The 23288-nt window shown below is 42.1% G+C and overlaps 1 protein-coding gene across 11 annotated transcripts in view; it reads right to left on the bottom strand.

Moving 5' to 3' along the window:
• LOC146809242 (B-cell receptor CD22-like) overlaps window positions 1-23288 on the bottom strand; it is a 481112-nt gene that overhangs the window by 46698 nt on the left and 411126 nt on the right. For all 11 annotated transcript variants that reach the window (XM_085616059.1, XM_085616063.1, XM_085616056.1 and 8 more), the window contains 2 exons: window positions 17677-17792; window positions 10204-10261 (listed from right to left, as the gene is read on the bottom strand). In XM_085616059.1, coding sequence (XP_085472185.1) covers window positions 10204-10261; window positions 17677-17792 — 174 coding nt within the window. The remainder of the gene's footprint in view (window positions 1-10203; window positions 10262-17676; window positions 17793-23288) is intronic.

A 23288-nucleotide genomic window follows, 5' to 3' on the forward strand; every position in this document is an offset into this window, starting at 1 on the left:
CAAATACAGAATTAAGTAACACGTGCCGTACCTCAGGCTCGAAGTCGTCAGCTCGCTGCAATTTGAGCGCCTCTTACCTGTACACTGGCAGGTCTGGTTGAAGAACTTGACCGGCCACCTCTCCCGGTCGTCCACGTTCCGCAGGTTATAGGGGCCGCTCCACGGCCACTCGTCCACATGCACCAGCGCGCGCCTTCCCCGGCTCTGCAGAGAACCGCACAGGTTGAAAGGCTCCGGCCCCAGCGGCGGGCAGCACTGCTTGGACACCAGCGATTCCACCGTCATGCATGTCCGGGGAAACTGGGTGTGCACAAGGACAAGCCCGAAGGCTGACAGCCAGAACAGCGCCCACCAGAGGGCAGGCATCGTTCTGAAGCAATGCTGCGCCATTACTAGATGTAGGCCAAATTACCGTATTAGCACACCTAGCAATGCCCTTTATAGCGTTCAAAGGCTACCTCTAGAACACACGGCGGATGACTGGAGCGAACGAGTAAAAAACGTGTGTCAAGGTCTCTCTGCCCGCAAGTGTAACGGGAGAGTAAAAACAAACTACGCGCCAGCAGCTTTGAGTTTAAATACTCCCCGTGGACGTCATTTCGGTAGGGATTATTTTGCGTCTGACACATGACAGACAGCACCTTGAGCTCTGACCCCGTTTCATGACTGTCCCGTGGTTCTGAAAGAATCAAAAACGCACCGAAAAACGCTGAGGTACGTAGTGCACCGTGGTGCATGCGCAGTGCGCTGCAGGCAACATTTTTTGCTTTTAGTTTCAAGCAGGTGCGCACTGCGCAGGCAGCGCTTGCACTTCAAACGACGACCGCGACGCGCGGCACTGGCCCGTTGCGGCGGCCTTTATAAATTATTTGGGGACAGTCACTGACACTACTGTCAGTCAGTGACTGTCCCCAAATAAAAATTTATAAAGGCCGCCGCAACAGGCCAGTGCCACGCAGCCGCCGCCCTCAAAATAGTGCCGCCTGGGGCGGACCGCCCCCATCGCCCCCCCCCTAGCTACGCCGCTGCCTGAGGCTTACATTGAGAGAAAGCCAGTTTAGTTGGATTAGATCAGGTGTGATGTGGTCACGCTTTCTTGTGCCCGTGATGAGTTGGGCAGCAGAGTTGCCCTTAAAGGGGCCAATTTAGCTTTGAGTAGCCCAGCCAGGGTTGCAATTATGTAGTCTAAACGGGAGATAACAAGGGATTGGACAGCTTGTTGCAGGTCAGAGGGTGGCAAGAAATGTTTGATTTTCATTAATGTGCAGAGTTGGTAATTGGCTCTTTTTGTAGCACTGGTGTGATCCTGCATATTCAGGTATCTGTCCAGGATTAGGCCAAGTGATCTAGTGAAGCATGTGGGGTGCAGTTGAGGGCTGTCAGTTGTTTGAGCCAGTCCTGAGTGGGTGCAGTATGATTGTGGGGGCAAGCAAGAGGAATTCTGTTTTAAGTGTATTTAGCAAAAGGCGATTGTGAGATAACCATTGTTTGGCTTTTAAAAGAGCATAGTTGAGAGTAGTGATGTTGTCCAGTGAAGACATTTTCTATATACAGTTGAGTATCATCCACGTACATATGATATTGTTTGTTAGTCCGTTTCTCTCCATCGATCAATCCATCGAATTATCCATCCATCCATCCATCTATCCATATAATATATATATTGAAAAAACACAAAGGTTAATGTCGTCATATATTTAGGTGAATATATCTGTGACAATAGGAGTGCTGTCAACCAAAAAAAACCACAGCAATTCACCAACAGAGCCAACTATAATTTGCACCCCTGCCATACAATGCTTATGACCTCACATATTACATCACTCATGACATGTCCTATGACATCACTCATGACATCACTGATTACATCATCCAATTAGTGCGTTAGTTTCTTTTGTAGTTTAAATATTGGCAGGTAGATACCACATTACTTTTCAACCTAATTTTCTATACCCTGTATCCAGTTAATCAATGTAATTATTTATAAAATACATGGGCTTCTAATGCATCATAGGTGGGCAAAGGTACCGAACACATTATAAATCCTTGTATTGAAGAGTAAATCTGTGTGTAGATAACAGTTGACAACATGTGTCCAGTACGTTCCACACACGTTTTCAGCTTCTGCAGAAAATGTTTATAACACGGCAAAGATTTTACTTAGTAGATATTAAGTATGTTAATCAGCTTTGAATTATTAAACAGAATTGTCTAAGCATGATAATTTCTATGTTAATTAGAAAACTGTGTGACCAAGTACTTGACTATGTACATATGCTTGTTTTGCCTCAGAAGATGGGCTATCTATAACGTTTTCACCACAGTATGAAGGCTGCAGGCAGTATAATCTTTCACCCCTTCAGACCATGTTTAGTTTAGTGCTTAGTGTCTTTTTTGACAAGTGTTGCACAGAGTGTACACTGTCGTTAGTAGATCGTTTTTTTATACTCTGTGGTGTATTTCTCAGGAGAGTTTCACTGTCTGCAAACAGTACGTTACAGAGTAAATGATCTCCATAGAGTAAACACGGATTATAATACCCATTTTTCTACTCTTAACTTCATTTCTCAATGTTGGTTCGGTGATTGTGAGGGGTTAGATACAGATAAAAGCTGTCAATAGTAGGGGATTCAATTTGGAACACATTGAGTATCTTGAGGGAAATTGGTTTTCTCTGAACAGTTGTATACAACTTGAACACTGTGTGCAATGAGGGTTTCCCATATATCTGTGGTTGATTATTAATGTGAACTAGGCTACCAGTAAAGTGTATCGTATAAATTCAATGTTGCACATAACCCAGGCTTGCTACACCCAAGCTTCATATTATTCTGAGCTAATTTGTACTTACCTTCAGTCCTCTAATGCCACACTAGTTTATAGAGCAATGTGTGCAAAAGAAGCTTGGTTGGTGTCATTAGTAAAGCCATTAGTGATGCCATCAATTATGTCATTTGAGATGATGTTATGAGTGATGTAATAAGTGAGGTTATAAGCAGTGCATGATCGGGTCTAAAAATAACAGGTGTATTTCTTTTTTTTTTCCATTAGTTCAAAAGTTATTTCTGTCTCGTATATATTCACCTATCGCGTTACTTTAACCTTTGTTTTTTTTCAGTAAATTTCTAAAGTTTTATTAATAAGCTATGGAGCCCTGCTTTCCATAAAAAGAGAATAATTACTCCCCTAAGATTTCTATTTTTCTGTTTGTTTGTTGGTAAGCATTTTTGTTTCGATTGACTTTTTTCCCTGAGCACATTGAAGAAAGTATATTAGGACAGAGAAAAAGTACTCAATTTGCTGTGACTAAGACCTGTGACACTGTAATGTGTTGGCGTTCTTCACTTCTTTACTTGTTTCTATAAAACATGCAGAACTTCAACACCCTTCAAGTGACGTGCGCCTTGGTAAAACTGTTAAAAACATTTTCTGCAGAAGCAGAAAACGTATGGGGAACATACTGGACACAAGTTGTCAACTGTTATCTACACACAGATTTACTCTTCAATACAAAGATTTATAATGTGTTCAGTACCTTTGCCCACCTATGATGCATTAGAAGCACAGGAAACTAGAGTCAGCACAAGTCGTAGCGGACCATGCGTATTTACGCAGCCTTGTATCTTCGTACGGAGTTCGTACTTTGAAACATTCAGGTATTAGTCCTGTTTGAAGTTCATTTGAATCAACCTTAGAACTTCCAATTGATGTACTTCCTCAATTCACATTACTCACCTGTGGTCCTGAAGAAAGCTCCCTGACCTTTGGGCTATGTATGAGCTGAAACATGTCGACCAATCACCACGATTAAAGTTGCAGAGGGTCCATTACTCATCCTACCTGCAACTTTATCTCTTTTTAACGTCTCCCCAGCACCTATCAGAATAAAGTTTTTTATAGGTAGCATGAGGAATAACTCCTTTTTTATCACTCACTTGAGCACTCTTCACTTTTTTATTTTATCATTTTTTCCCTGATCACTGCTGAAAAACCCAGTGGTTCCCTCCGGGTGGAGGATGCATGGAATCAACCCAATGATGATGCTATCACGTATTTAAACGGCGGAGAATCAAGATATACCGCCCCGACATACGTTTAACGTGATTGAGGGTTTTTTACCTATACCAGAGACAACCACTTGAACCCTGGTGCCAGTAACTAGTGATCCCTCCCCCTTTGATTATTTAGCATTAGAAGCACATGCATTTTATAAAAAATTACATTGATTAACTGGATAAAGGGTAAAACTTTACATGTAGATTTGGTCAATCCCTTTGCACAGGCTCCAGAACTTAAGGAGCACACTGAGCCTGGAAGCACCAGTTTTGCTTTTTACATTTAGCTGAGTCAGTGGTGCCCAGGACTGAGAAGAGGAGAACTATTCTGCACAGTGTGATCACAGCGTGGCAGAGCGGAGAGTCATAAGAAAGGGTTGGGCGCCACAGAGTCAGAATCTTAGGGTGCATCAGAAGCAGGAGTCTTCCCAGGTAAGAGTTAAATGCATTTTGCACTATGAAATGAATTAAATCAGATCCTGTTGTGGTATCAGTTTGAAAAGTATTTTTAAACCGAATGAATTTAACTGATGATAGAAGAGACTTAGGGGCTCATGATGATGTCGGTTGGAGTTGACTCCGACCGTCACTGTCACGGACGCAGGTCTGACTGACCTGATACCAGCGGTTCTGACTACCTGATTATGATGCGACCGAACAGTATTCGGTCGGATCCCCACTGTTCTCTATGGTAGCTTGTGTTACTGCCATAAACCAGCCATAATACAGAGAAATGGGTGTGTGTGTAAAACCCTGCACCCTGTGGCAAGCACCAAATGGTGCCTGCCACACAGTGCAGGGTTCTGCAGGGTGGTACCCTAGGTAACCTGTCGACCACTGATCATAGACCGCAGAGGCAAGTGGGACCTGGTGAGGTTCCAACTAAACGGACTACTCTGAGAGCTGGTCAAAACCGAGTCAGAATGATCGGCCGGTTTACATTCCGACTGCCGACATCGAAATCAGTCAATCGGACCGCAAAGCATCCAACCTCAGGCGTAAAGCCTCCAACTATCGGTCGAAGGCTTTCTGACCGATATCGTAATCGGCCCCTTAGGGTGTTGCTAAGAAACAACAATAACAATACTGCTAAACATTTTAGCAAGCAAGGAACAAGTGGTAATTTCATCAGTGGAGATGTGCCCCGAGGGAAGGAAATGGAACTCAGGGCAGCAAAAAGAAGCACAGATGCTATTGTCATGTTTTAAAAGAGATCTTGAATAAAATTTAAATCTGAAAACTACAAAAAGAAGCATCCAAAACCAAAAGATGTAAAACAATTATTTACCATCCTAGAAAAGCTGTTGCAAAAAGAAACTAGAATATGTCACAGCCAACCAGCCCTACCCCAGTCAATGTGCCTAGGTCATTGCCACCACAGTGCACAATCATGAGGTCAGGAGCTTGGAAATCCACAATGGTTTCAATCAAAGGCAGTAGCTGATGAAACTTTAACCCTCTCTGGCCAACCCTACTTATCTCCACATTTGGAAAAGCCAAATCCCTGTCAAGTACTTTGTCTTTTGCAACCTCCTTAGCCCAAGAGGCATTGCTGTGGCCCACAATCCACACTCTAAGCATTTTGCAGGAAGGCGGAGTAGCACAGAGAATAGATCTGCAGCTCAATATCACAGTTGGTACTATGAAAGACAGTGAAAATGTACGTGTGTTGGTGGTTTGAAAAAAACTTGAACTGTGATTGGATGGAGGGAATATGCAGGTGAATTAAAGTAGGTTGTGTTTAGAAATGATTAGTAAATAGGTGTTTCATTGGCTCTGGTAAATAGAAAATAATGTAGTACAGAGTTGGATATGCTTTACATTAGGTGTAGTACACCACACCTGCTGTAATTAGTATGGTCCTTCTGGAATGTGTTGTGAACTTGTGACCTAATGGTTCTAGTGGGTTTCTGTGGAGAATCTGCAGAGGGTGTATTGAGGGAAGGGTTTTAAAGAAACAAATATTCATTTTTTAAAATAGGAGAGGTTAAGGTTCATTGTTTTATAAGGTAGGTAAAATTCCGTAGTGAGGATGTTCCAAGAAAGTGTAGTATAGTGTTAGAAATGTAAATGTATTAAGGGAAGTAGGTTTTCAGACTCCCGTTTTGTTTCACAAATTCATCATGATGATCGCGATAACTTCGCAACTGTTGACCAACAGGCATACATTTTGGAATACCTCCAAACAGGAGTGAAAGGGTTAATAGACAGTAACCATTCAGAGATGCAGTTACAAGACTGAAATATGAAATCAATGTTTTTATTTGTTAACTTTTTCAGTATCAGGCAATGCAAAGTTCAGAAGATTGCATGAGAGTGGTGTGCCATTCTTGTGTAGGTTTTTACAAACCCTGAAAATATTGCATCTTCCAAATAAGTGAAAAAATAACTCAATGTGCGGGTATGTTAATTACATTTTTTGTAAGCAGAAAAATGATTAATAAGGTATACAAATTATGTAATATTGTAATAAAAATATTTTGAAATCTATATTTCATTTAAAAAAGAAAGGAGGATATATAAATCAAATTGTAATTTTTTTTTATATCCAATAATAGGTAAGTTGAGGTCAATCTTGCACTTGTATTGCTTTACTGCATTCTGGAAGTGGTATGAGAAAAAACTGCACACTAATGGTTAAACCTATATGTTATCTTGTAGTATTTTATGCCATAGTTTTATGTGCTGCTTATGACTAATTTTCTTTTTTGAATTTTTAAAGGTGTAGTCTTATTTGTTCCATTGTAAAAGATGAATACAATACTCAGGGGCTTATTATGGTGAAGGTTGGAGTTTCATTCGACCAACACCGTTTCGGGACCAACTGACCTCTGGTCGGCGGTTCCGACAGCCTGATTATGATACGACCGAACACAGTTTGGTCGCATACACACTGTTTAGCAGCTATCTGAAGTGGTTTTTCAGTTCCTATCTGGGGCTTTGATTCCATATGTATGAAAATCTTTTGCTAAATCACTTCCTCTCGCTAAGTGATATGTGATTGTCTAAATCTGTCTGTAAGGGCCTGCATAGATTGTCTCCTGTGTGTATTAGTGAATATTGGGTTATTTAAGTTTGACAAGCTACCTTCATTACCCTAAAATAGATATCAGTTGTACTTTTCTGTGTGTGTGAATCTTTGTGTGTTTCTCCAAATACCCAACTAGGTGTTTCAGTGTCTGTCTGCTTTGCTACTTAGTTAGCTTTCTCGGATTTAAGTCTGGGATGCATAATTGGGCACATAGGTTTCTATGAGTGCATATAGTTTAATGAAATATCTAGGTGCCCAATTATGTGTCCATCCTACACCCAGACTTAAATCCGAGATAGCTAAGTAGAAAAGCCGACAGACACTGAAACACCAAGTGGGGTAGTTCGAGAAGCAGACAAAGATTCACTCACACAGACCGGCACAAATGATATGTATCTTGGGGTAATGAAGGCAGTTTCTTACACACTTAAATAACCTAACATTCACTAGTACACCCAGGAGGCAATTTATGCAGGCCCTTACTGAGACATTTAGATAATCACATATCAAAAAGACAGGCAGTGTTTTAGTGAAAGATTTACATACACATGGAATCGCAGTGATTTTGTTAAAAGAATGTGCATATATATATATATATATATATATATATATATATATATATGTTTACACTTTGCACAACAAACGTGCTCTTCTCAACTACCAACAGCACCGCGACGACATTGGTAGTCGCCAATATAAAATTGTTTTGTAAAGGTGGTTTTCTCCTAAATTGTTCACAGAAAGAAAAGTTCAAACAATAGCTTACTAAATTTTTAGACTTAAACTTTATTTTTAAAAATGTCTTTAAGTGTATTTTTCAGTATGTGAAGTACATTTGCTGATTACAGATTCTCCACAGTAAATGCGACAATGTTGTGCAGACTCAAAAATATTTAAAAAATAAAACCAGTTATTAATGTACTTTCTGATACACATATCAAATCAAACAATTTGTGGTATATAATATAAATATACAATTTTAGAAAGAAAATACAAAAATCTTCGAGGCTCACTTTAAAAAAATGGATGTTACAATTAAAAAACAGAATTTTTAAAAACCTTAGCAATTCACCTGAAAAAAACAAAGGTTACAGGGTAGGTATACTTAGGCTTACTTTTCACTCCTACAAATTCAGCAGCTATAGTTAGATGTGCTAACTATAACTCACGCCCCCGCAATGCACTGCTTAGGACCTCACATATTACATAACTCATGACCTGGTCAGTGACATTACTGATAACATCTCAAATATTTTGTAAGAGTTTATGACTGCTGAACATAAATATTAAGGTACTACAAAACAAAAAGTAGTATAACAGGTGTACTACTACTGAGTGATACTTCTTTTAGTATTTATCATGTGAGTGGCTGTGTGACTGTATGTATCCTTGTGTGTATCAGTGTGTGAGTGGCTGTATGGGTGCATAAATGGTTGTCTATGCAGGTGGGTGAGTAAGATGCTGTACGAGTGGCTGTTTTGATGAATTATTGGGTGCGTCAGTGGATGTATGGGTGGGTAAGTGATGGTATAAGTGGCTCTATCAGTGGGTAGGTGGGTGTGTGGTGATTTATGGGCTAGGGAGTGGGTGTCACAATGGCTGTATGAGTAAGTGAGTGGGTGGGTGTGTTAGTGGCTGTATGGGTGAGTGAGTGGTTGTTTAAATAGGAGTGACTGTACTAGACAGTGAGTATCTGTGTTGGTGAGTACAAGAATACGTGAGTGTTTGTATGGGTATCTAAGTGGTTGTGTGAGTGAGTATATGAGGGTTTCTATGGGTAAGTGAGCAGGTGTGTTGAGAGGCTGACTGGGTGACTCAGAGGGTGTGTGACTTTGTAAGTAAATAAGATGATGTGTAAGTAGCTGCATGGGTGAATGTGTGGTTATGTGGCTAGCTGTATGGGTAACTGGTTGTATGAGTGGTTGTATGGGTTAGTGAATGGTTGTGTGAGTGGGTGTATAAGTGAGTGGGTGTGTGAGTACTGCTATAGGTATGTGAATGGGTATGTCAGTGGTTGTACGGGTATGTGAGTGGACGTACACGAGGTTGTACAGGGATATGAGTAGGTGTATGAGTGGTTCTGTGGATTATGTCACTAGTGACCATGCCATGAGTGATGCAATATGTGAGGTCATAAGCTGTACATTGCGGGGTCAAAAACTATAACAGCTGAATTTCTCTGGTTTTGTACAAGTGAAATCTGACCCTAACTATCACATCCCTATAACCTGTTTTTTTCAGAGAATTTCTAAAGTTACTTTAATTCTATTTGCCAACTATAACGTCCCTGTAACCTTTGTTTTTTTCAGTAAATTTCTAAGGTTTTTTTAAACGTGAATTCCCAATTATAACATCCCTGTAATCTTTGGGTTTTTTCAGTGAATTTCAATGGTTTTTTTTTAACTAGTAATCGTGTTTGCAGAGTGGTAGAGAAAGGGGGCTGGGCCTCCGACTAGCTCTCAGGAATCCTGCAGTGTAGGACTTGCAGGAGGAACCAGGAGGGCTTCTTAGCCTTCAAGGTCCCTCAGGAGTAAAGTGGACTTCATCCCTTAACCACTAGTGCACCACGAGCCGAGCCACATTTGCAGAGTGGTGAAGAAAGGGGTGTGGCCTCTAAAGACCTCTAAGCAATCCCGGTGTTTGGGACTTACTGGAGGAAATAGGAGGGGGAGTTGACCCTCAAAATGCATGGATACTTTACATCCCCCCACTTGACCCCCCTTTTTTCCCAGCCCCCGCTCAACAAAGCACCCTGAAATGCTTCAGGAAGAAGCAGAGTTGAATTAATTTCTTGGGGGAATGTTTTAAGAAGATTCATCAAAGGGGACCAAAGTTATTAGGAAACCAAAAAATGCTCTGTCTATGAAAAAGCAGACCTAACTTTAACTATCTACTGGAGACCACCAGTAGGTAATATATATGAATGCCTTCTCCTCAAACGCTCCAATGCAGTCTTTCACTCAATAACGGAACCTTAATAACAAACAAAACGCATTTCAGAATGATTTCACACCTGTCAAATTGCCTACAGCAACGGCAATTGGTGGGTTTTAAAACACTTTGATTCACTTTCACAAAAATGAATTCGTTCCATGAAGGCAGCAGTAGAAAATCTACCTTAGGAGTCCTGCGTGGTTTTCTGACCTCTGCATATGCTCCGTCTGAATCTGATTTCCTGAAATAATAGGGCACTGTCATTTTGAGAGTCAATGAAGAAAAGGATGATAAGTAGCAATGACTTTTAAACTTATCACAATACCCACCATTTGGGATAGACCCATTTTACCTTGTGACCTAACTGAGTAGTCCGTATTACTAATTAGAGTGTGAAACCAGTGGACACAATGTGTGTACGCGGAATCAATTTTATTTGATATACCCATCAGGCATGACAGATAGAGACACAAACCTATACACATTCCAGTGATGGATTTGCATCAATTTGAAGAGGCTAAAAGTGGCCAGGTTTCATCCATACTGTCAAACTTTGCTAGAGGTATAGACAGGTCAATAAGGACTTTTCAGGAGTTAGGATATACAGAAATGTTGTTTTAATTACATTTTCAATACAGGGTAAGCAACAAAATACACATGATATAATACAATACATCCAAGGCCTTTGGCAATTGTTACAATCAATAGAAGGTTACTTATAAGCATGTACATTTTGCAAGGATTAAGAATGTATACCTATAGCGTAAGGTAGACTGTCAAAACCTTGGTGGTGCAAGAGGAGTAAATGTACAGTGTGAGGTGAGGGCATAGCACTGGTTATAGCAGACTGAGGGCTGAATCTGGGTACGTTTGCAAAAGTTGCAATATATCTTTCAGCCATAACAGCAAGACCTGTACCTCAGCGTATGTCTCTGCCATCTCTTTGAAATATGCAGAATCTTGGAGCCAGGGTTTTGTTGTGGAGTGGGCCAGATCATCTCACCAAAAGGAGTGGCACATCGGTAAGTCTCCTGATGGGTTTTGACATAGCATAGCAACATAAGCTTCGGGGAACAGTCCACCTGTGTATCAGTGATGCAAATTATTATTTTGTTTTTTCTGATCCAGAATGCACTCACCAGTGGGCATTCCCATGGCAAGTGGAGGAAAGCTGTCAGTTCACTAGAGCAGTGATTACAACGCACTGGAGAAATTAGGTCACTTGCAGGAAAACTTTTGGGGGGGCAGGAGAATATATACTAAAACGTAAAGTTTTGTCATTTTTGTCTATGATAAATAAAAATCAACATCAGTTTATGATAAATGGAGATTGCTATCTTTCATGGTATTGCCCAGATCTTATTACCATTTGCCTAGTAAGAGCTGTTGGTTTTAGGAAGGCAGCTTGGGTATGGTCTGTATTGTTTAGAGAGCCTACCTCTCTTGACTGGCTTTGTGATTAGTTGTGTCTAGGGAGAAAAGTCAGGCGGTTCCACTTGGAATGTTGTCCATAGCTTAGAAAATGAATGTCATGTTCTGTAGTTTGCGAAGACATCCAGGGCTTTGGTCTGGCTCTCTCCCTTATATTCTTCACGGGATAGAAAGTCACAATCTAGGAACAAGCGTTTGACTTGACTGATTTCTGCTTCATGTATGCTGTTCAGAATCCCAGCTTGGTTTTATGGCAAGGCTGCAGGTTATCTTCAATGCTGGAGAACTCAGGCAATCTAGTTTCCATACGGACCCACAGGTACATTCACTATTTCTATTAGATATAATGGTGGGGGGCAACTAGTGATCACAGTATTGAGGTCACCTATATCGACTTGGTCTCACTCAATAGGAAGATGTGAGGTGTTGGACCTGCTCTTTCTGCAGGGTCATGCCCAAACCTTTTACCTTCACCCCTTCTATTTTCTGAACCTGTTTTTATTGGAATTTAGGACTCTGTGCAGTTTATCACTGCTAACCAATGCTAAAGTGCTTGTGCTCTCTCCTTTAAACACAATAACATTGATTTACACCCAATTAGCACATTTAATTTACTTATTAATCCATAGTACTATCGGTACCCAGGACATGCAAATTAAATGCCACTGGCCCACAGCACTTATTGTGTCACCCACTTAAGTAGCCTTTTAAAACATGTCTCAGGCCTGTCATTGCTGCCAGTATGCACAGTTAAACTGCCATTTCAATCTGGCAAAATAATTCCTTTGCCAGACCTAAAGTTTTTTTAATATATACAAGTCAACCCTAGGATAGGTCATCAACAGCCCAAAGGGCAGGGTGCATTGTATTTAACTAGTTGGAAATACACTGTTAGATTTTACACATCCCGCTAGTGAAAATTCTCAGACTTGTTTTTCACTATTGCAAGGCCTACCTGTCCCATAGGATAACATTGGGTTACCGTATTACAGTTATTGAGTGATACATTTTGTTTTGTTTGGGAGCAGATAGGAATATCATGTTTGGTATCTGAGGAATTATTTAAAACCCTCTTTAATGATAAAGGTTGGATTTTAAGTCACAGTTCTGTAAATGCCTCTCTTAGACAATTTGCATTTCCCTGTCCTAATCATTTGGTTTCTGCATCAGGTTTCCTGGGTCACATGACGTGGCTGTAATTGGCCTTTGTGTATTTCACCCAGATAGCCATACAGTAGAGGGTCTGGGTGTTAGCAGGGTGAGCTATTCTGACTTGAGGAGGGGTGACACCCGTCAAGCTTGCACTTCAAAGACTCTGCTTTAGCTCACATACAAAGTACTTCACACTAGCCTATTGTGCCTGTAGACAGACTGAACCGTAGCAGGGAGGCAGAACATTCCAGACATTTTTGAAAGGGGAAGACTCCAGAAGTTTCTTCCACTTAAAAGTGGGCACCAGGTATAAATAGAGGACCCTCAGACTCACTCTTCAGTACACTCCTGGACCTGTAGACATTACAGAAGAAGGACTGCCCTGCTGCTTGAACCCTGCCTTCCTGTTTTAGAAGGAAGACCGGACCTGCATCCTTCACCCCAGACTGAAGTGACTCCAAGGGTCAGCTAAATACCCTCCTGTTCTGAGCTACAGGGACACAACAAGGTCCAACGGCCTCTCTGCAGGTGCCCAGATGTGCTGGACTTGCCTCTACTTGCAACTTGACCTACCTGAGCCCCGCTAGCCTTGGCTGGAGTGAGTACATGATCCCCAAGTGGCGCCCCCCAGGCCCTGGACCCTTGATGTGATATCAGTTGAGATCCTCCTAGAAAAAAAGGAAAATCCTGAAGTTTTGGGTGCTTCATGACTGCAAACAGGCCCGTTCGTGCCAATATTTTGCAGCCCGTGCCAACCGCAACATGAAGCACCAGTGAACCAGACTCTTCGGGCTGCAGTAACATCCACCACTGACTGACATTGCAAGATCTACACTTCACACTACTGCATCGACAGCCTGCGGAGACCACCAAAGTGGAGCTCCAGCAGTGAACGTCCATGACACCACACATGATCTTAGTTCCAAAATACGACCATCCCAGACTCTCTCCCTGTCCCTGCTCCTCACAGCCACCTACACCGTAAACTGGACTTTGGATAACGCACATTCTCCCCAGCACAGCAAACACACATAGCCAATCTAGTGTGTCAAATCCACATTCTGCTTCCAGGAATACCTAGGCAGTATTATTGTCAGGCTGAATCTGGTGTACCAGGGAGAAGAAGGTCCGAAGGATGTTAAAGGTCACCCTAACTGCTATAAATTTTGAATGATCTGGTAATACAGTCCTTTTAGGAGTGTTCTGTCTGGGGGTAATGATACAGACCAACACGGTGTTGTCTACATTAAGGAGATACAGTAGATGTAGGATTTACCTCATTACTGTCCTGGCTTCAGTAGGTTAGATGTTACGACCTCTCTTGATCTCATTGGTAAGAAACCTAGTTTGAAAGCCTTTTTATATAGGCCAGCCAACCATGATGCTAACAGTACTTCATATGCTTTGTAGAATACTGATGCAAGTGTAGTCAAGTCTAGAGCTTACCTCCCAGAATGCCTTCAAATACAGTATTGATTTCTTGGACAGAAATCGGTACTAGTAAGAAGTTGTGCATTTCAGGCCAAGGCTATGTATTCCAGGTATTGTTCTATGTCAGTTATCCCAGTAGTGCCTCCCCAGTTGTAGAGGTAAGAGTAGTGTGATTGGAATGTGTGAAGTATGTTTTTAGTTCTGACGATGTCCCCTGAGTCGTCCATCAGTGTGTGTACCGTGATGGTAGTGAGAATGTTTCATCAGCCATGCCAGAGTTTTGGGGAAGCGCTTGTACCTAGATAAAAGCAGCATTTCTTCTGCCTCTGCAGGCACTCTTATTTGACCGGGTTTGCCTTTATATGACCAACCCTGGTAGTCTCATTTAATATCATCTTACCTTCTCTTTTGAGAGATATACCCTCCAGCCGGGCCAGTTAGCTACAATTGTCCTGAGGAAGACCCTTCAAATTCTATTTATAGGATCTAAACATTCATTATATCAACCATATGTCCACTTACTAGAAGGACCGTCAATACTATGCTCCTACATGTTTTGTAATTCTAGTAGATTCAATTTATGTCCTGCTGTTTATTTCTCTTTTTTAATTCGGTGCGTTTTGCACTATATATATTTATTTACAATACCTCACTTGATCGCATTTGCACTACGCTGTCTCATGTATCACCTTCATATTAGCTGGAATTTTCATATGAGGAGTTTCGAATAGGATTATTCCAATCATTAAATCTGAATTGTGCTTGTATTGCTTTTCCGGTCAATTTTCTGATAGTAGGAATTATTTATCCTACCTACTTGATATGTAAGTCCCATATATATATATATATATATATATATATATATATATATATATATATATATATATATATATATATATATATACACAGGTGCTCAGAATGTAATATGCTAGTTATTAGCCCTGTTGAGAGGAGAGGCCATAAGTCATTAATCTCCTTGCCGTCTCTCATTAATAGTAATAAATATCAATCAATAAATCAATTTGTAGAGCACACTACTCACCCATGAGGGTCTCAAGGCGCTAAGGGGGGGAGGGGGGGGGGGGGGGAGCTGCAACTGCTCGAACAACCAGGTTTTGAGAAGTCTTCTGAAGGTCAGCAGGTCCTGGGTCTGTCGTAGTTGGATGGGGTGGGTGTTTCATGTCTTGGCGGCGAGGTGGGAGCGTGATCTGCTGCCCGTGGTCGTTCGGTGGATGCGTGGGATGGTAGCGAAGGTGAGGTCGGCAGAGGGAAGCTGGCGGTTCGGGGTGTAGAAGGTGAGACGTCTGTTGAGGTATGCCGGTCCGGTGTTGTGGAGTGCTTTGTGAGCGTGGGTGAAGAGCTTGAAGGTGATTCTCTTGTTGACGGGAAGACAGTGCAGGTCTCTCAGGTGGGGTGTGATGTGGCTGTTGCGAGGGATGTCGAGAATCAGGCATGCAGCGGCGTTCTGTATGCGTTGAAGTCGTTTCAGGAGTTTGGCCGAGACTCCTGCGTAGAGAGCGTTTCTGTAATCCAGCCTGCTGCTGACGAGGGCCTGGGTGACCGTTCTTCTTGTTCCGGTGGGGATCTACCTGTAGACCTTGCGGACCTTAGCCAAAATACAAACAGGTCAGGTGGGGGGGGAAGAAGCTTTCAGTTGCACGCAGCGTGGAAGGCGTGGAATCTGCTCCCAATTACAATCAAAAATAGCTCATCCTTGCTTTCCTTCAGGAAAGATATAAAAACTTGGCTATTCAACGCAGGATAGAAACATAGACTTGGTAGATCTCAGGAATCTCTGCATCCTCCTAGCGCCAAGACGCCCATGGGCAATCGCGCGCTTTATAAATTTACAAATCAAATCAATCAATCAAATCAAATCAGGGTGTTGAAGCAGGAGGATGAGACGGCGTTGACTTGCTTGGTCATGGAGAGTGTTGAGTCAAGAATGAACCCCAGATTGCGTGCGTGGTCGGTGGGTGTTGGTGCTGCTCCCAGTGAGGTCATCCACCAGGAGTCGTCCCAGGCTGAGGGGGTGGAGCTGAGGATGAGGACCTCCGTCTTGTCAGAGTTCAGCTTCAGGTGGCTGTTCTTCATCCACTCGGCGACAGCCTTCATTCCTTCGTGGAGGTTGGTTTTGGCAGTGAAGGGGTCCTTGGTGAGGGAAAGGATCAGCTGGGTGTCGTCGGAGTACGAGATGATATTGAGGTTGTGCAGTTGGGCAACGTGGGCGAGAGGTGCCATGTAGACTGTAGACGCTGAACAATGTCAGGCTGAGGGATGATCCTTGGCGTACACCGCAGATGATCTCGGAGGCTACGGACCGGAAAGGGGAGGTTATGGGTTCTGCCAGAGAGGGAGGAGTTGGTCCAGTCCAGAGCCTTGTCTCGGATCCCTGCGTTGTGGAGACATGTGCGTAGGGTCCGGTGACAGACTGTGTCGAAGGCAGCTGATAGGTCCAGGAGGATGAGGTCCGCGGGCCCCGATGTCATTGGTGGCAGCGATGAGGGCAGTTTCGGTACTGTGGTTGCTGTGGAACCCAGACTGGGACTGGCTCCGCAGAGTGATGAGGAAGTGATACTACAGTATAGGAGATCACTGTGTGCTGTATATTTTAGACAACCACTGTCAGTTAACATGTTATTCAATTGTGTATGTAATAGTAAGTACTGGAACATCATGACCACCTATAGTTTGGATTTAATAGTGGATCAAAACAATTGGTCTCTTACTGAACTTTATCTGAAGTTCTACAGAAACAATCCATTGACGGATTTGACTCTACAGTTAGGTAACTAGTGAAACAAACCCAGCATGTTGTTTTCATGGTTAATGCTATGCCCCTACAAAACAAATGGACAATGGATTTTGTCATTTACATGTCGTCTTTTGCATGCACAAATGTCTGTCCAATTATTTGCCCTTCAATTAAATATTTATATTTTCTGATCCTTCCCAAAATGGTCTTTTAGAGTTTTGTCCCGAAATATGATGGGCCTGTTTTCTAATCTGCACTCTGTAGTAAGTTTTGAAGTGTTGGAGTACTACAGTAGTACTACTACTAAACTTACTTCAAAGTGCTACTTGTAAAACGCATTTTTACTGTAGCTTTCTCTTTTGAGTACTGTATGGTATGCACAAACTGCACTTTTGTACATACTTATAACTCTGTATTAAACTTGCACTTTTGCAGTAAGTCCCTAAAACCATTATTTTATGCGGGAGAGTGTTGCGGTACCAGTGGTTAGCCATATGTAGTGCTGGACTTAGTATTAGTTGCTACAAAAGTTTGTTATTACAAGAGTGCAGTTTGTGAACACCAAAAAGTAGTAAACTTACTTAAATGTGTAAACTTACTCAAAAGTGTAAGTTACCCTTGTGAATCTGTTCCGATATATTTTACATAATTTGATTTAAAGTATACCAAATATATTTTATGATTTCAAGTGGTTGCTCTATATTGTATATCACATGCTTTGTAGATCAACTCATCAGTACCACTATCTTAAATTTCCGTGAGTAAGAGTACACATACATTTGAATCTGTTTCAATGGCACAATTTATTGTTGAAGAGTGTTCATTGTCATATTGACTCCTAAGATTATTTTCACTCACTAGGTCTTAGCTTTGCCAAGAAACGTTACCTTCTCACAGCTGCATATGTGACAAAATCATCACTTGGAACCTTTCTTTTTTGTGATCTTCTTTCTTTGGAATGGTCGATTGTGACATAAACAATCTGGTCTTCAGGAACCTTAGGCTGTTGAAGAAAAAGGACAAAAGTACATAAAATGCTGTCTCTCACATTTTACACATCTTCTGAACAATAGACCACAAATATATTTTCTCCAGGGCATTATCATGTGAAATTTTCCTCCCTTACAAGTTCTGTATTTTGAGCTGGCGGTGATAGTGCATTTAACGGTGAAGTGCAATCATACTAATATCAACTTGAAAATGTTGGCAGTCAATTTGTGGAATTATTGGCAAAGTTGTAACTTTTGCAAATAATTCCACAAATAGGCTACCTCTTTATATGTATTTTTGAACTTCAAGTATTTCTATTCGGTCCTGTTCATCTTACAGAGGAAGATATGATGGAGGTGACATGAAAAACAACTCACAACCATTGGAATTCAATGGAACTTCGTTACTATAAACCTGCTTGGGGTGAACGATTGAGAGGACCTTTAGACATGGCATAAGCTCAACTAGATGACGCAAACACATATGGTTTTGACTTAGCTGCTTCTGGTCATTGATTTGATAAGAGTCTAATTTCCAGCCCCTTGACTGTTCAGGAAATCGAGTTTCAGTCATGATGAATAATTGCATTTCGCCTCTTTAAATTGATATCTGTATCTTTGTCTTTCACCTCACCTTCTGCAGAACTGCTGCTTGTGTCTTGCCCATGTGTTGAAGCCAACAACACTACCAAGGTGTGGCTCAACCATGGTCTCAACACGCCAGGTCCCCTGAAAATAGGGCAAAGGGAGCACTGTCCATGGCAGTCCCACTACACAGCATGTTGACCACCATGCACATGGTGCTTTGGCCTATTGTGCTGTGAATTATTTATGTGATTGGCTACCAGTATTTTTGGAGCACAATCCTGCAAACCAGCCTGTGCTAATGGATGGCAGTAACATGCAATTTACATCCTGCAAGCCACTCTTCGTGGTCGTGATATTACCACATTAACATTCATGAAGACTTTTTTCCTGAAGAAACCACCAATCTGATGTTATTCCAGATTTGTAAAACAATTCACGTTAAATATAAGCAACATAATTGAAATTGGGAACAAGAAACACAAAAGCCTGGAATCAGATTCTGCATCTGGCTGTTTTCCTTAAACTACATTACTTCTCCTGAATATTTAAAAAGAACTCCGACTTTTGGCAATTGTGTTAAGTATGTCTTAGGTTTAAGAACTACTTCAGTTATTGTAATCACGTTGAAACCAAATTCAGAACAATTTCTATAGACACAGCATAAAGGTTGATTTCTGTTAACATCATAGGCCATGCTCTTCCCAGCTGTTTTTATCACGCTCATGCTTCATTCCAAAATGTGCATATGTTAGAAATAGGATTCCTAGTTGGCTGAGGTGTGCACCCAGGCAGGGCAGGAACCACCACTCTAGTCGGGGTAAGCTAGATGCACACTAAAAGATAACTCGTGCTCACCCTCTGGTAGCTTGGCACAGAGCAGTCATGCTTATCTAAAGAGAAAATGTGTAAAGTATATGTGCAACACACACACACACACACACACGCACACACACACACACACACCCACATACACACACACACACACACACTCAGTAACACTATAAATACCCCATACACCTAGAGAATGTATAAAACAAGACCAAATGACAATATTCCAATCAGTAGAAGTTGGTATATGAATTTTTAAAGATTAAATGCAAAAACAGTGCTTTGAAGTCACTAGCCGTTATAAGGTTATTTGAGGTCAAGAGGGACTGGTGCAAATCCAAAGTTCAGGCTGACTGTGATGGAGGGCAGGCCGGATACAGGACCCATGCAAGGCTCACTGAGAAAATACCTTGGATGGAGCAAAACGTCGCAGCTGAGGGTCTGCTGCGTCGATCTTTTCCACACAGCCGGGTCACTGTGTTGTTGTCGAGCTTCACTGAAGTGAAGGCAATGCATTGTTGTCGAGCCGTGCAGAGTGACATCGTTGGGGTATAACACAATGGGGTAACCCAGTGTCCCTCAGAGCCCGGGTAAGTATACAATGGCTTTGTCGGGAAGCGCCAATCGCTTTGTTGGTAAGCACAAATCATTAGAGCGCAGAAACAAAGCAAATTATCAAGTATCAGAACACCCTGGCAAGAATAAAGGACTCAAAAATACTTGCAAACATTTTTTGTAATTAAGTTTTAAAAATTTAATCAGACAACATCAATGTACATATAGTTGGGCTGTCCAAGTAAAACACAATAAAATAGTGACAAGTGTTTCAAAGTGACATAAGTGCTCAGTGCTGGTGAAAAGGTGCATATATACAAATATGAGACTATATACAAGAATATACAATTTCAAGAAAGGTCAGAACAACAACTGTGGAAGTCTCTCTGGTCAAGGCTAAATTTCTCAACAATGGGACTCAGAGATATTTTAAAGCTGAACCATGGTTAGGCGTCGATGTTTCGACCCTGATGGCGCATAAGTGATATGTTGCGGCGGGTCTTCATCAGGACAGGTGACTGCCCCAGATGCAGGGAGGCATCGCTTGCAGTGTGGGGCAGGCAAATGGATCTGCAGAAGTCAGGAAAGACTTAAAAGTATTTTAAAAGACTTAACAGTAAAAGCATCCCATCCAAGGGAAACTTATGAATCAAAGCCAATCCCTATGGGTTGACGTTGGGATGGGGATCATTCCAGTTTTAGAGCAGCATGAATAAATCAAGGCACGGAGACCTAGAGGCTTAGTGGGAAAGCTGGAACAAGCCAGATGAATTAGAAATAAATCCAGGTAGTAAGTCCGTGGAAGCAGGCAACCGCTCCCTGGGATGGGATGCTTTTATGCCACATTCATTTTTGAGGTTGTTTCTACATGTCTTTCCTGCGTTTGCGTGCACTAATTAATTCTACTGGATTCTTTAAATAAATACAAGTCTCCTCACTTCTAATGATTTGTGCTTACCAACAAAGTGATTGGCGCTTCCTGACAGAGTGTCATCGTTGGGCCGCACAGACTGTAGACTTACTGTCGCTGGACAGCCTGTGCATTAAAGAGTGATGTGTGGATTCCGACCAGCGTAGTGGTGACGGTTCATCGGTTTTGTGGGCAAAACAGCTGCAGAACCCACTTCCGAGGCCCAGATTTTGGGGAGGGCACTTCAGGCAAGGGTAGGACTCATGGAATGCAGAGTCCAGAAGAATAGCAGGACGTCTTTTGTGTCCCTGAGACTTCAGAATACAAGAGGCAAGCCAGCAAGACCTTGGAGATCACTTGAAGATATCCTTCACTTCAACAGAGTCAGGGAGCAACAGGGCAACAAGCAGAAGAGTAGGTTTTTCAGAAAAGCAGACCAGTTGAGACCTTTAAGCAGCACAGCAGTCCTTCTGCCAGAGGTTCAGTTCAAGATCCAGAAGTGTCTGATTTTATGGGGTCAGAGACCCAGTACTTGTACCCAAAAGTGCATTTGATGTAGGGTGTGACTTCAAAGCAGCTCTTTGAAGTACACACGGATCCCTTATAACCCAGCCCTGTCTGCAAGGCTATCTGTGGGGGGGCACTGCCTATTAAAGTGAAAGTGCCAGCCCCTCTCATTCCTCCCCGCCCAAGAAGACCCACCAAATGTAGACGAGTGCCCCGAATGAGGATGAGCCTAATCTTCCTGTGTTTGAGGCAGTCTAGATGGAATACACAAGTGTAGTTGCCACCCAACTTAGATATGTATTAGAGGATTTATCATTACTATTTCAATGATATGAAACATGAAAAAGCTGCTCCTCTCTGATCAGAAATTACAGCTTTAAAGTGTATTAAGGAATCCCCAATGCTGGCCTATGAGCGGTGTAGGCCTCACGAAAGTGAAAAACGAAATAGGCTGTTTGACACTACCCGGACATGCAAAACATAAGAGTATATGACCTACCATTTACTTACATGGCACCCTGCCCTTAGGGTTACTTTGGGCCTACCTTAGGGTTAACTTAGATGTAATAAAAGGGGCATTTAAGGCATGGCAAGTAGTTTCAAATCAAACACAAGGGGATGATGGACAGAGCACTGACACATTTCGGACATCTAACTCAGTCACTATTAGATCTGGGTTGAATCCATGATCATTCTTTATCTCACTTCGCCACCCCAGGTCAGACCCAGCCGTATGCAAATCAGTCTTAACCCTGTTCCTCATGGGAATAGTCTAGCATGAACTTCAAAGTCAGGTCTTCCCTGGACTGGGAACAAGAAACCTGGGACCGGTTTCGGGATAACACCCCTTATCCGCCAGGCTAGCTTGAATCCAGTGGCAAAGTGAGCAAGGGACCCACATCTGGGCATACCCTGCCAACTTAGGACGAACAAAGCAAATACAAGCAAATGATAGACGGAGCGCGGAAACTTTTCAGACACTCTCCTCCAGTCAGTATTATATCTGGGTTGAATCTATCATTGTTCTTTTGTTCACTTCACCACCCCAGTTCAGACCCAGCCATATGCAAATCAGGTTTTGAGTCCAGCCCGAATTGGCAAGCCAGGTCTTTCCTGGACTGGAAACAAGCATACTGGGACCAGGCTGGACTGTTCCCATGAGGAACAGGGTCAAGACTGATTTGCAGATCGGTGGGTCTGAACTGGGGTGGTGAAGTGAGCAAAGGAATGATGATGGATTTAACCAAGATCTAATAGTAACTGGGGGTGAGTGTCTGAAAAGTTTCTATGATCCGTCCATCATCTTATTGTATTTGCTAAGTAGTTTCAAATGCCAAGCTGAAGTGGCATTAAACTTCACATACAGGCACTGCAGTGGCAGGCCTGAGACAGGTTTGAAAGGCTACTTCTGTGGGTGGCACAGTTGGTGCTTCAGGCCGCTGGTAGCATTTAACTTACAGGCCCTAGGTATATGGTATACCACCTTACTAGGGATTTATAAGTAAATTAAATAGGTCAATCGGGTATACACCACGTTTAGAAGAGAAAGCACATGCATTAGTGCACTTAGCACTAGTCAGCAGTGGAAAAGTGCTAGAGTCCTAAAGACAATAAAAAGGACTGAAAAATAGGAGGAGGAAGGCAACAATTTGAGGTGACCCTTCAGAGAGGGCCATTTTCTAACAGCATTGATTTAAAATAAATTTAGATACTGTTTTTAGTGGTATACATCTCTCACTGTATGCACAGTTATGTCCCAAAGTGGATGTAATGTATGCACAGCAACATGGCGATACACAGATGAATGCACGCGAAAAAGAATACGGAACCAAAACCACTTGGATAAACCACGGCTATAAAGAGAAATTGTCTTTTCCAAATTTTTAATAATGAGTCTAGTGAGAATCACTGTATAACTGACAGTGCTGTTAATATATAGATGGAACCTATGGACCCATAATATAAAAATTGGACGCAGAACAGATTGCGTACTGGATAAGCATTGAGCACTAGTCGCACTCTGACCTTCAGAGTACAGAGAATACCTTGCCCCTGTTAAGAACATACAATCAGGAAAAAAAGAATCGCTGATGGTACATTAACCTAACGATTTGTACTTGAG

The sequence above is a fragment of the Triturus cristatus genome, chromosome 7 (assembly GCF_964204655.1).
Source record: "Triturus cristatus chromosome 7, aTriCri1.1, whole genome shotgun sequence".
Classification (NCBI taxonomy): Eukaryota; Metazoa; Chordata; class Amphibia; order Caudata; family Salamandridae; genus Triturus; species Triturus cristatus.